The sequence below is a fragment of the Cyprinodon variegatus genome, unplaced genomic scaffold (assembly GCF_000732505.1).
Source record: "Cyprinodon variegatus isolate N-32 unplaced genomic scaffold, C_variegatus-1.0 Scaffold313, whole genome shotgun sequence".
NCBI classification, from domain to species: domain Eukaryota; kingdom Metazoa; phylum Chordata; class Actinopteri; order Cyprinodontiformes; family Cyprinodontidae; genus Cyprinodon; species Cyprinodon variegatus.
In genome coordinates, this window is record NW_015150766.1 from 566,723 (window position 1) to 581,883 (window position 15,161).

Below are 15,161 nucleotides of genomic sequence, written 5' to 3' on the forward strand. Positions count from 1 at the left end.
TTAATTTAAGCAACTTTAAGTTTTCAAAATCTACAGATGAAAATGTAAATAAATGTAAAAAAAAAACAAGAAGCCACTTAGTTGGATTTGTTGTTTTCGGGAATTTAATTATTGATTCCTTAGGTAAGACCACCCTCCAAATATGCACAGAGGCAATGTGCAGCCATGCAGTCTGTATAAGCAATCACACTGTTTGACTCAAATACAACAAAAACTAAGTTTGATTTAAGAGTTAGAAGAAGCAACATTTCTGTCAGCCTCCTCATGAGATGCATGAAGATATAATTTCAGGAAGCAGCTATTCTACAGAGAGGGCTGACAAAAAGCTTAAACTTTAAATCCTGAGGTGTACAGGGAAAACCATAAGAGCGAAGGGAGGTGATGACAAACACCAAGCAGATGCTCAGTTTGTCACTGCAGCATATTTTAAACCAGCATCCAGTCCTAGGTGACACAACCATCCCTCACCCTGCAACTGGAGACTTAATAAGTTCTTTTGTGTTCTCTTACAGTCACAAAAAAATCCACTGCCACCGTGGAACACAATAACAGCTCGGACAGTGGTGGTCCTTTATCCGAAATGTAACAAAATGATCAAGCCTCTTTACATTTTTAAATTTGTAAACTTTTGGGAGTCTTTTTCAGCTTTTTCTCCCCCATCAATGGCATAGAGGGCAAGTTGCACCACAATGTATTGAAAACTAAGATCAAGCAGAGATAGATAACAAAGAGGTGCATAAAAACAGAAACACTTAGGTTTACTCTAACTGTTACTGCAGCTTGTATTACATACCTTGAAATTTGTCACATAACAAAAAAAATCCTAATGCATATTAGGATTTAATGTCATTAATCATCAAAGATAAAAAAAAAATGCATCAGCAGCAACTTCTTTCAGAGTGACAAGGACACTATTTGGATTTAATACATTTTTGAATGACTCTATACCCCTATGTGTATCTTTGTTTTAGACCATTACCACAAGAAAATAAAACTTGAATCAAAGCTTGTGCCTCTGATGCAACAAACTGTGAAAAAGTTGAAAGAGCTTGATCATTCTGGAAGGTACTACAAAGTGTTCTTTCTGATAGCGATAGGGCAAAACATTGGAGACATGCGAGCACCTCAACACTAAAGCAGTCAGTCACTTAACCTTTCCTATAACATAGCTAAACACAAACTAAAACTAGCTCAGACTGCTAATGAGTAGTGGGTTGCTTGAGGATAAAAAGCCTTGTTGCTTCTTGGGCTGTGTGGGAGTTTTAGTCGCAGTCTTAGATGCGAAGTGTTGCTGCTTTGAAAGTAAAAATTACGTTCTGTTTAAAAATGATTTGGCAGGTTATTCAGTGGGTATTCTGTTCTCATGAGTACCTCAAACATGGTTTAACAGCAAGACTAAAGAAAGTGAGCTGACTATTGATTTAGCTTTGAGAGAAAGCGATTATGAATATAGGAGATATAATAACTGTGTCGTTTATAGACAGTTATTCACTCATATTCGACAAATGTAGTTTTTTAAATAATGGCTATAATAAGATAAACGTATCAATAGCTAATTGCATAGTTAGCAATAACTAAAGTACATTTACATAGACATAGTCTAATATTGCAAATCTGTGACAGCAAAAAAAACAAAACACTAATAGTTTGTACACAAGAGCCCCTCAGGTCGTAGCTCTCCAACCATAATTGTATAGAAGCCATAGCAGAGACGATCTTGGATCGTATTTCCCCCATCAGTCAGGGTGACTAATGGGACACGTTTTCAGTGCAGAATGAATTTGGCTAAGACCTGTGTTGGCCTGATACGGTGACGTTATAGAGCGCGTGGGAGAACAGAGCACCCCTAGAGTGATAATTAGTCCAGTCTCTCATTGTGCAGGCTGGAGATTTGAACACCAAACTGACTTTGTTTCTCTCCGTCTCTCCCTTTTTTTTCTTTGGCCCCAGTTTGGCTTCCTCTGTCTATCCTCCTGAGCTTCTAGCTGCCTTAATTAACCACAATTCTTTACACTTTTGACTGATTTCAATTTGATTGAGTTAATCTGATTTCAATTCAAGATTTAGCACAGACCATGGGGGAAAGTTAGTCTGCTTCTCCGTCTTTCCCTCTTCTCCAATTCTCTTTTCTCCTTACAGCCATGATGAGCTGCAGTGAAACTGAATTATTCACAACTGCAGCAGCACCACTCGGAAAGATCTCAGCAGGCAGTGATAGACGAAAAAACAGTTACTTTATGAAAATGCACATCTCAAGTACCTTGGTATCTTGATGGTTCTGTCACCCTTTTCATCTTATATCAGTCAACATGCCGCACAGTTGAAGAATAAAAAGGTCCTTGCAAACTCTTATTTTATGTCTGCGATAAAAGTGTATTACAGTGCATATTTAATGGCTCACCAGGCTGATATACCTACAAAAACAAAAATCTTCTGTGTTTGGCTGATTGAATCTTTCTTTTTATTCTAAGGCTACAGTCTCCCTAGCATCTTGTAGAATAAATATTTTGTTTTCTCTTTGGTCTCCATTTTTAACCTTTATAAACCAAAATCCTTTCCAAATCTAATACTTGCCTTTGTCTTAAATTCTACAGTAAATGAACAAATTTATCCTTAAGGACCAAACTCCTTATCAAAGTGCTTTGTGAAAATTAAATTAAATTAAAAGCTTCCCTTTTTCTCCTAGTTTTCGTCATCATATAACAGACGATACACCTAATATTCAAAAGGAAATAAAAGATAATTTGCTGATATGGGTCTGGTTCTGGTTTGAAAACTGCATTATTTTATCTTAATAAAATCATTCCATCCATCCATTTTCTGACACGCTTGTCCCGAGTGGGGTCGCGAGGGGTGCTGGTGCCTATCTCCAGCAGTCAATGGGCGAGAGGCGGGGTACAACCTGGACAGGTCGCCAGTCCATTGCGGGGCAAAACAGAGACACACAGGACAAACAACCATTCACACACACACTCACACCTAAGGACAATTTAGAGAAGCCAATTGTCCAACTGTGGGAGGAAGCCGGAGTACCCGGAGAGAACCCACGCATGCTCAGGGAGAACAGGCAAACTCCAAGCAGACCCTGGGCCGGGAATCGAACCCAGAACCTTCTTGCTGCAAGGCCCACTGTTCCACTGAGCAGCCCGTCGTTCCATTAAACTGCATTGTAATGGTTTGTGTAGTCTCTGAAGAATATTGGCGTTGTGCAATACTTGTTAAATGAGGAAATATTTCAAATGAACCCATTTGTAAAATTTTCCTAATTTAATATGTCTAATTGTCTAAAACAAACAAAAAAAAAAAGCAAAAAAAAAAAAGAAAAAAAAAAGAAAAGTGATTTCCTGCCCATGGTCCTCACAACTGTTAGAACAATATTCTGTGGAGAGGTAAGTTAGGTGGGAAGCTTTTTAAAACTTTTTAAACTTGCTGTAATGGCTGTAATTTGGTGCTCTTCCAAAAATGATCCATAATACACAAATTTCTCACAGTATAGCTAAAAAAAAAACGATTTTGGCCAGTAATTCATTTTCTGAATCAACTTATGTTAACCTATTGAAATGGTAAATGGCCTCTACTTATATAGCGATTTTTTAAGTCAGGAGGACTTGACCAAAGTGTCTTACACTCCATTCAGTCATTCACACATTCATGCACACTCACACACTGATGGTGCCAAACTATTGTAGCCACAGCTGCCCTGGGGCTCACTGACAGAAGCGGAGCTGCCGTACACTGGCGCCACCAGGCCCTCTGGCCACCATCAGTAGGCAATGAGGGTGAAGTGTCTTGTCCAAGGACACAAGGACACTGAACGTCGGAGCTCGAACCAACAACCCTCAGATTGCAGGGCAAATTCCTGCACACGGACGCCACTGTTGCTCCAATTAATTTTAGACTCCTTACTAAAATTTAGTCACTTCCAGGCTGTGTAGGAATATAGCTAAACTGAATAACATGTATCTTTCCTGCTCATGAATTGTCTCATTAAAGTGCCTTGAGATGAAATATGTTGTGAATTAGTGTTACATAAATAAACTGAATAGAACTGAATTGGTCAGGCAGAGATAAAACTCTCTTTGCATTTGTGTTATCCTATTTGCTTAATAGTACGTACACTGTTGATAAAGAATAAAAAAAAGTTAAAGGACGGCTAGTTACTTTGCTTTTTATGCTAACTCAGATATTTAGTGTGCCAATTTAGCTTTGAAATTTTGTTTTCAAAGGGTTTTGCTTGGAAGAAGACATGCATAGAGCGGCTTATTCGGGTAAATATCCTCTATTTTGATTCCTGAAGCAGCGGTGGTATGCTTCTGTTGTGGATATCGTAAAATCCTCTTTTACATCAACTTTTTGGAATTTATTATAGTAATTTTCCTAAACACATATTTCAAAAAAATGGAAACTTACACATGGTAAGTCGCAACGAGCTATAAGCTGCAGATATCTACTGAACTGCCGCCAACCAAACCTGTAGGGGGAGCTCTACATATAGCCCCTTGAGTAGGGGAGAAGAAGAATGCTAGCTCCCGTTAGCTTGTTGGCTCACAGCAGTAAGAGCTCCTAATGAAAGATGGGGCTTTGTTGACTCATTATTTCAGCTCTGCAGGAGTTGAGCCCAGTCTCTTTATTGGTTCGGCAGCTTTAATGTAGCAAATAAATGTCAAAATGTGTGAATTCTGGATATTTGTTCTCCGTCCTGCCTGCTGCTAGCATTTTCTTGTGCTAAATAACAATTAGCCCCCTATTCAGTCATTTCTGTCTTCACCCTCTGGCAGTTAGGGAAAATACACAGAAAAGCTGCATAGTTCAAAGCGTGGGAAAGAAGTTGTGGTTTATAGTCTGGAAAATACAATATATTTACAGTCTATGACAAGATGAGACATTATGACTGCTTTGTTTGCTCACTGTAGTAATATAAATACCTATGTGGTATTTGAGCAGCATTCCAGGAGACACAACAGATTCTCTGGCAGGAAAGTAGAAATGAAGTCTCAGACAAACAAACAAACAAAAAAAAATGTCTCTGAGCAAACTGAATGCAGTGAAACATGACTCATCTCTGACCAGTTTTGTTTGGTCTCATGACCTAAGTGACATATTTGAGTCATCTGATGCTCTGATGTTACTGCGATCTCTCAACCACACACAAACACAGACACAAAAAGTCAGCCTTTAACCCAGCAAAGGATAAAAACCTGACTCAGGGAATAAAGGTCAGAGGAAGAGATTAGTCAGTTGATCAGCATTCATTGGGCTCAAACTGGAAAGAAGCAAAGCATGCTGAAATCAGGCTGTCCTCATGAGACCTAATGTGTTTGATGCAATTCAAATTACTTTAATGAGTTCACTTTTTACTGTTACATATCATGCATAATAGATATCTATCATGATCAGAGAAATGGCAGCTGATACCAAGGTGAACTGCTGATATTCATCCATGAACTGATGAACATGTGTCACATGAAGCACACACTGGAGCTAAATTTGAGTGCACAGCCTTAGATTAGATTAGATTAGATTAGATTAGATTAGATTAGATTAGATTCAACTTTATTGTCATTACACAGGTACAGGTACAAGGCAACAAAATGCAGTTTAGGTCTAACCAGAAGTGCAATAGCACTAGTGTTATGAACTAAATTTACAGCTGGATATGTACCAAATGTACTATATAGGTGGATATTACTATGAAAAGGGTTTTTACAGTTATGTACAATAGCATATATTCGGATGAATTTTACTATAAATTAATAAATAAAGTTTGGACAGAAGCTATCTAAATTAAAGTGCAGTGGAAGGTAATTGCATATTACAGTTAAAGTACATTATTGCAAATGTATATGTAAACAATTGGTACTGTGAATAAACAGTCGGCAGTGCAAATCAATATTCAATAGATAAATAAATGAATCAATATTCATTTAAACTGACTATTACAGCACTGTGCTTTAGGGTCACACACAGAAGCAGACATCTATCAGTCTTTAGCCTGCTTTGATTCTCTACTTGAGACAACATTGGGAAAAGTCAGATCTGACAGGGTTTGTGACACTTACCACTGTAGGTTATGATCCGGATGGTTGAGTCTCCTTCTCCAAAGCGAGTGATGGGAGTAAGACGCACCTCATAAGATTCAGGTTTTATCAGCTCAGTCAGGTTATGAGTCATGAGCTCCCCTTTGCCGATGGTATCTCCCACAGGGATCTCCTGCTCCCACCAGCGCTGCGAGCCCACCTGAAAGAAAAAAACAGCAAGAACATCTGATTATTATATCATTTTAAAATATACTAGTCAATATGGAAAGAAAATCGAGAGCTTAATTGAAAAATAATCAGATTCACAAAAGTCTGTTTCAATCATTTCTAAGCTTTCAGATATTATGTTCCATGGTTTTTATGCCCTGTCCTAAAGAGTCAATAAAAAAATAAAGCTATTGCATATGTTAGGATAATTATCATTGATGATGTATGTTTATTACACCTTAATATTAGCTGTCTGTTGCGTATCAGAACTAAAGTTTTCCCCAGTAGTTTATCTAATTAGGCCAGTTCCTCAGTCCGGCTACATACAATCTTAATTTTGTACGTGGCAAAGATTTGGGAATGGAATGGCAGCGGTGTCCTTCAGCTAAGAACAAAGTGTAATATTTTGATAAACCTGGAGCCATGGATGTCTCCTCATCTGCAAACTAAGTGATGTAATGATGAGATGATGTGGCAGACTGGAGTGAAATGCTTCTTTAACTGTTCATCGGGGCCACATCCCGAGAAGTGAGCCTGGTTGGTAAGCAGCTGCCTTCGGTAACTAACCAACTTCTCTGATCTGAGTAAGATTACGATTTCTATCAAAATCTTTTGTCATATCTCATGGTTATTTAATACATATAAGTTATGAAGTGTTATTTAAATAGTTTGTTCCCAAGTGATCTCTTTTCAGGAAAAAGAACCGAAGAGACAAAGCTTCAAGGTGTAGACACAGAGTTTTTTGAGTCTTTTCAAGTGCAAAAAATACAAACTCAGTGAGTAATTGTGATGACCAAAATGATTGCTATAATTTTATTTTAAATTTTAGCATAACTGTGCAACTTCAATTAAAAAAAGCTAAATATATCTGGCGGCTGAAACCATATGAATTATGTTTTAAGTATATTTGTCAAGAGGAGGAACAACCTTTTCAATTTGGTTTTCAAATAAAAAATACCATTAGAATCTGGGTTACCCAATGTTAATGAAAACAGCTAATGTAGGTTTGCATCATTCAGATATTTATCTACAAACCCGTTTCAACATGCAGCTTAAATGCTCCTGCAGAGTACAAATCCCTTAACCAATTTTATGAGCCCAGCTATCATACAACATAGTGTTATTTTTTTTTTAAATCAGTAGTAATAAAATGAATCCCATTTAGATTTCAAGGGAAAAAAGAGTCTACTGAAAATACTATGCGTACATTTTATCCAAAGAAATCAGTTTCGAGAAATAACCTGCACCAAGTTAAGTAACTGCTTCTACATCATTACTGAATATTCATGCTCTTCTCCGCTGTAGAAAAAGAAGAAGTAAGCAGCCTGGTACGGTGGAGATGGAGTGAAAATAGGTGTGATAGCTGAGCACTGAAGTCATCGTGTATACATGAGAAAACAATACTAATTAAGTAATTACTTGGAGTTTGAATGATCTGCAATTATGGGGTGCAAGTTTTCATCACCATTAGTTTTGCAGGTAAATAGAGTATGTTGTCTGACACAGCTAATTGCACTTGTCCCTACCTATCTGAAAAATTTTACCTTCTACTTAAGTACAAAAGGCATGGCTGCTAATTGGTATAAATTATACAGTGTTCTCCTCAGTATGTGTATCTTGTCAGTCTTAAAGAGGATGGGGCTGTAATTTGTTTTTTTAAAATCAAGCTTTTTTTAAATGAAAAAAAGTCCCAATTTTGTGATCACTGATACATCAAGATGTTTTGAAGGGTCTACATTTTCACATTTTATTAATCAAAGACAAAAATGTAAACGGACACGAAAGAAAACAATATTTGGGCTTTTTTTTTGTATGTAGAGGCAATTACCATCCAAATACTAAATTTATGGATAGATACATACTTTATTCCTCTTTGTTAAATGCTGACCTTAGTATTTAAATGTTGCAGCTCCAGACAAAATGCATTGCACCAGGCTGTTTATTTCACAGTCACATTTAGGAGACATTGTAATAATTTAAACATTGGTTTCTTTGTTTTAGCTGCCTAGAGTGAAATTTAGGGAATCTATGGCTGCTTCTCTTTCAAAGGTTCACATGTTTTTACCAAGAATTACTGCAGCCCTTCAGTCATCTTGAACTATGCCACTCCTCTGAACACCAACTAAACATTTCTGCCCAAACAAATGCTGATCATTGTATATGTCCCCTTCTATGGATGATTAATTGGGCTGTAAACCCCATGCATGAATGTCTTTAGAAATATCAAAGGTCAACTGTTTCAGAAATTGACCAGCCCACTAAACACCAATTACTCCATACACCCAGTCACCTAAATCCTTCTTTTTTCCATATTTTTATGACAAGTTGAAATTTCAGCAAGTCATTTTACTAGTGGCAAGATTGCACATTCTACTAATTTACAGCCGAGGTACATAATCCTTTGATACCTTTATTAACAAGAATCAGATCAATTATACATATTACAATGGCAATGATTGTAGTTGCAAAATATGTGTTGCAGATTTTAAAAGTTATCTTAGGCAATAGAACAGATGTCTTCAGTGTGGGATGGGTCACAGAGGTACTGCAGGGTGGCCATTTATCAGAAATAAATTAGAATTAGGGACATCAGCAATATTATTCAAAGTGGGAAAAATATTTTACAGGTTACTTTTACACAGGGACCTTTCTAAAGGGACCAAGAATTTTACTGTAAAGTTATTCTTGACCTCATAACCTACATCCTTAAAAGGTCAGCTCACCATCTACACCCCCCTATGCTTTTTGTAATTCGAGCAAGATATGACATAAACTCCAACTTTGAAGCTGGCAAGAGAAAAATTCCTCTATACCTGTGCTCTTAAAAGGATTGAAAACAAAGAAAAGCAAATACTGCAGAAAGATCATTCAGTAAAACTGATAAATCTGCATTAAATAGCACTCACATGGATTCCATACTCTCCAATTGCTAGGAAACCTGCTCATTCTTCTCTAACCTTCATTCTAATAGTACCGTATTTTTTTTTGTTAGTTTTGCCTGATTAGCTTCAAACCCACTCATGTTTGTAGGAAAAACACTTAAAAAGCAACAGCTATATTAAATTATTAGAAAAACAAAAGTAAAAGTTTTATAGCATGGATTTCAAACTACAATCGCAAATTAAAACATATTTATAAAACTAAATAAAGCTTTATTTATTACTAAATACACTAAGCTGTTAATGTTTAACAAGTAGAAAAAGAAATAAAACCTATAAGTAAATATTCAGCATAAGTTAATGCTTTTATTTTACTAATTATTTTACAATGTTTAAATCCAGCTATAAGTTTACATGTAGTTCATATAACAGACCAAACTATTTCTAAATTTTTCCTAAAGATATTTAAAATTAGTTTATGTGTAATCTTACAACAGGAGTGAAATCAGCTTAACATAATAGATGAAAGGAAGTGAAGAAAAATAAAAACATAAACCGCTTCTGTTTTTTTATTTCAAATTTTAGGTATTTACTTGTAATAATGTTTACCATAAACTGATATGTAACTAAATGTAACAACAGAATTCTTAAACCAATCGGTATTTTATCAACAATATCTTCGGAGAATCTTAAATTTCTTCTTGGTTGCAGCCACCATGGCCCTCGACGCTTGTTCCATTGAATGGGATTAGAAAAGAAAACAATAACCTTTTGTTCACTAAGCACCGCACAAAAAACACGGACTTACTTTGATGCCAGTGAAATGGCTTGTGGCAGAATTTGAACATGTGAATTACTCTTCAAGTTCCAGAGAACAGAATAATTTTATGTAGAGATGTCATTTTCAAAATGCCTTCTTCTTTCCACCATCACAATAACGAGCCCTCCAGCTACTTCTGGGCTACTGACTAATTTTAAAGCCTTATGTGAGAATACAGTACGGGAAGGCGCCAGTGCTTGTCATGTTTACTGTTGTGCAATCTGCTAAGCTGTTTACATGTATGGTTTAATAATTTATTGTTGAATTTGTTTTCAATGTGTTTCTATCTCTTAGCCAGGCTTAGAAAAAAATATGGTTCAGACACCTATGAATTCAAAGGACAGGCTGGATAAATAAATTCACATGCATTAATTCTTACAACGATAGAAAGTTAAATAGGGAACTTTAAGCACAATCATAATTCCAAACAAGCATTTGACCCAAATGTACAAGAATGGTATATGATAAAAGGAGAAAAAAATACTGACTTTAAACAACAAAGAACAAAAATATAGAAAACTGCAAAGCTATTTCCTTTTATTGCATTCAATGGCAACTGTAAATGTCTGATTCTCAAAATCCAGATACTTATATTATCCAATGCATGACTTATTATATTGTGGATAACTTTATGATCTTTGTATAAAACTTTAACCTCTTTAACCCACCTGATTTTAAGTATTCCCAAATTGGCCTGGCTAAAAGGCTGGTAGTTTCTTCAACAAATAATATTACAAAAACATTTTTTTAAAGCTTTTTTGATATCACTTACTTAGATAACTACTTCACTATGGTGCATCCGTATAGGTTATAATTACACAATCCAAAACAGATTAATATGCAAATATAAAATTATGAATGGTGTAGGAAAACTTTGATTTGTTAATAATTGTGTTTGATGAATATTTAAAAATACTATATATTAAACAAAGATATCTAATATATTATACATTTTAGGGTACTTTTAATTAGGGTACAGAAAATCAATAATCAATTGGAACCAGTTCTAACTTCTTCTTCTGGAGTTTATCAATTTAATTTTACTTTTTGATGCCCAGTCTGCCAACCACAAACACAATGAAGAGGACTGGTGCACAACCATTGGTTTGTACTGCCAATTTTCAAACTGAGGATTAAAGTTAATAAAAGATATGACCGTTAAAACTACCTGAGATACAAGCGATAGAATTATGTTATGCAAGAGTCAGGCGGCAAAACACAACCAAACTCAGAATGAGAGCCTAATCTTTGACCAGCTGTTGTGCCAAGGAAGTTCCCTCAGGGAATGAGCTCCTCTTTGATTCATAGCACATCTGCAGGGAGATTGGAGCCTTTTTTATAGTTTACATCTTAACAGATACCCTTCTTGTTTCCTATGCATTTTGGATGAAATTAAAATAATTTATTGTAGATCTCCCAAACTTAAAAATTCCTTTAAACTTAACTTATTCAGTTGTTTATTTTAGTTAATTTGAAATCTGTTTCATATTATGAAACCCGGCCAGTTATTAAATGACTGAGCATGAAATTCGATCACTCCTCTTTCAAAAATAAAGCATCACTACTTCCGGGGTTTAGATGAGTGGAACTGAGGTGCAGTGAAGGACACTTAGAATATAAACTTTGTCAATATGTCTTCCTACGGCACTGTTTTTTCCCATTAGCTCATGCACTCAGAAACACCAAATGGCAGTCAGAATAAGTTAAAAATAATAAATTAGTTATAAAATAATAAGATTGCCTTTTATAAACTAAGTAACTATTTGAATGTGTTTTTTTAATCAAAAAAGTCTATATGAAAATGTAACTTTGTTCAAGGAAAATTCATAAGATTATATTAGAGATCTAATGTTTGACATTTATATACTAATTGAAATTAAAAATGGGATTATTTATAGTAACATTCACACAAAGTTAGATGTTTAAGGAATACAATTTCATTGGTATTTTCGGGTTATTTCAACCAGACAGATCTCTGGTTAGTCAGATAATCTATAAAATATAAACCTTTATGATCCTTCCTCTTGAAAGAATCGGAAACGAGAATTGATAGGAACTGGAATTGAAATGTTGAATCAGATACAGAATTCTTCAAATGGAAACATTCCCCAACCCTACTTTAATCATATTATTTATGAACAGGCAACAATAATAATAACAATAATATAATCACTAGACATAAACATCGTTGAAAGCTATCTGTTTGCAGTTATTGTTGCAGAATAGTAAACTTAAGTATATTAAAGGCATTACACACCATACAAACTTTTCCATCATTACAACTTTAACTTTATCAACTTTAAGAGCATTCCGTAAAAATAAAAATAAAAATCCACTGGTCTTGGTTTCCAAGATTTGAAGAAGTTTTGCTACCTCTCCAGGAAGCAGGAATTGAGAAAGCTTCCTGCTTGCTACCTCTCCAGGAAGCTTTCTCAATTCCTGGAGAGGTAGCAAAACGTCTTCAAATCTCTGAAACCAAGTCCAGTGGATTTTTTTGAACTTTTATGGAATGACTATGACCTGGATGACTGAGAATCTTCATCAGCAACCTTAAGAGCAATAATGCTGTCACAAGTATGAATATTAGTAAGGCCATGTTATCCAGTGGTGCAGGGGTGGGAATGGTTTTTAGTGTGAGTAGGGCGCTGCTGACCTTGACAGAGGATATTGCTGTTGGGCGGAAGGAATCCTTGACAGTCTCCTCAACAAAGCTGAGATGTCTTCCCTGGCAGAAGCAGAGACTGAGAGGGGAGTCTTCAGGAGAAGCAGTGTGGCTTTCATCCCAGCCATGGAATGAGTTTACCTTGCATAGTGACTGGACAGCTTAGGGGCCATCCAGACACTAAAAGCAGAGCAGGAGTATTTGTCTCAACTGCCGGCTGCCTGACCTGTTTCTAGTATATACTGGACTACGGGAGAGCTGCCCTTTGTCACACGTCTTGTTCTTCACTTTTATGGACAGGATTTCTAGGTCCAGCCAAGGCTGGAAGGGTTCTGGTTTGCAAACAGGTGGATTTGGTCACTGCTTTTTATGGATGGTCAGGTTCTGGTGCCTCTCTCCTGTTAAGGCCTAAAATATGCTCTGGCTTGGTTCACAGCTGTGAAGCAGCTGGGATGAAGATCAGCTTCTCAAAGCCCGACGCCATGTTTCTTGACTAGAAAAAGGTGGCTTGTTGAAGTTGACAATTTCAAGTATTTTAGGGTTCTGTTTACAAGTGGAGGGGAGAGCGGAGCAGGAGATCAATAGAAAGATTGCTGTGGCCATGGCTATAATACGAAAGCTGCACTGGTCTGTTGGCAAAGCTTTTTAATATCTGTCCATTTATATTCCTTCCCTCTCCTATGGTCATGAAATATAGATCATTAGAAAAAAAACAAGATCCTGGATACAAGCGGCTGAAATTAGTTTTCTCCACAGGGTGGTTGAACACTCCCTTAGAGAAGATGAGACACTCGGTCATCAAGGAGAGGCTCGGATTGGAGCTGCTTCTCCTAAAGCTAAAGTTGCTAGGACATCTGTTCCCTCAGAGTACCTCCCTCGTTAAGTATTTCAGTATCGTTAAGTATTCCCACAGGGAGGAGACCCAGGGTATGGTACAAGACATGCTGGACAGTCTATGTCTCCTGGCTAACCCAGGAGGGCCTCAGGCCCACCCCAGAAGAGCTAGAGAACATGTCTTGGGAGAGGGGACTGGGAATCTCTACTGAAAATGCTGCCTGTTCAGCCCTGTCCAAGATTAGCAAAAGACGACAAGTATCAATATATACTCAAGCTGCGATCAACTTGGCAACAAAATCTGAAAGCTTCTGCAGCTATGGCTTTTGCTTGAATGAATACCAATAACGGTATTGGATTCAGAGTACTATTCCTGTGTTATCTATTTATGCGTCAAATATTTTTTGCGTTGTTTCACAGCTGCCCTTGAACTTTCCTCTTCCGTTCCGTGCTGCTGCCTCATTCACTGAAAAAAGTGTAACATGTAGCTGTTCATACAAACTAATGACTGTCACTCTAAATTTGATAATAATTTTGATTTGATTGTTTAACTCATTCTTTATGTATTTTGAGACATCAAGTTTGATTTAACCTGAACTATACACACATACAAAGGACCCAAAAAAAGTTTTGATTTCTCTCAAAATGTATATGTTTATTCATGACCTGCAGGTATTTTTTTTGTGACTTGCGCTTTGCACGCTGCAGTCAGAGCATGTGATCAAGTCAATGTCCGACACCTTGAGAGAGAGCACCATTTTCGGCGTCTCTACGTCCTGGGTGGATTTCGCCCGTAAATAAACGTAAATAGCAAAGTAGTTGCATATAATCAATGTTATAGCTGGCTAATTAAATAGTTGATATTAGCTAGCTGACGTCTGAGAGGGTTTACACATTTACCGATAACGTAATGATCAGGGTCGGACTAGGAACGATTTTTGGCCCTGGCATTTTTCCATGTACCCAAAGAAAACCACTCAAATGTGAAACACAATATGAATACACATTGTGGATTAACCAATCTATCTTCAAGCATCACACACAACCATCACCAACACTTCTATAATGCTGTTTTACTGGCTTTGGTTATTAACACGGACACAACAGTGACTGCTGCATAACGTCCACACTTGCACGAAGCCAGCCAGACACCCACTCACACATATTAGGTCTAAAATGTAAGCTCAAGTGTTGTAAAAACACCAACACAAAACAATACAATATAGAGGCAGACAGGCAGTTCTTCAAGAATGAATACATGAAAGCTCAGCGGTGTGTAAGCATTCACTGCAAGTCTAGGTGGCATGTGGGCATTGGAATGGAATAATGTAATCAGATGCAAAACCCCATCATGCACCACAGCATGTTTTTGCTAAATATTTGAACATAAATTCGCCGTATATAAGAGGAACATGGTAGTTTGATTTAAATAAAGCATTTAGTTTTATTATAATTTAATTTGTTGCAAGGATTTTACAGTTTGAAGAAATAGGATTTTACATCATTTACGTAGTTAACTTTGTATTACTTCTTGAGCTTCAGAGTTATTTACTGTCACATGTAGATGCTTCGGCCGCAGATTAAGTTTTGGGGCCCGGAATGATTTAAGGAGAGCAGGCCCTCGCACGCTGAAATTCGGAGCAAATCCAAGCAAGTAAACATAGTCTGGTGAATTCACACTTCTGAAACGCCCCTTGCTTGTGTGAAAGACGTCTATTGAT

At 36.7% G+C, this 15,161-nt stretch overlaps 1 protein-coding gene across 1 annotated transcript in view; it reads right to left on the reverse strand.

The window, feature by feature from the left end:
• mdga2 (MAM domain containing glycosylphosphatidylinositol anchor 2) overlaps nucleotides 1–15,161 on the reverse strand; it is a 169,081-nt gene that overhangs the window by 34,311 nt on the left and 119,609 nt on the right. Inside the window, exon 11 of the mRNA XM_015384460.1 lies at nucleotides 6,060–6,237. Coding sequence (XP_015239946.1) covers nucleotides 6,060–6,237 — 178 coding nt within the window. The remainder of the gene's footprint in view (nucleotides 1–6,059; nucleotides 6,238–15,161) is intronic.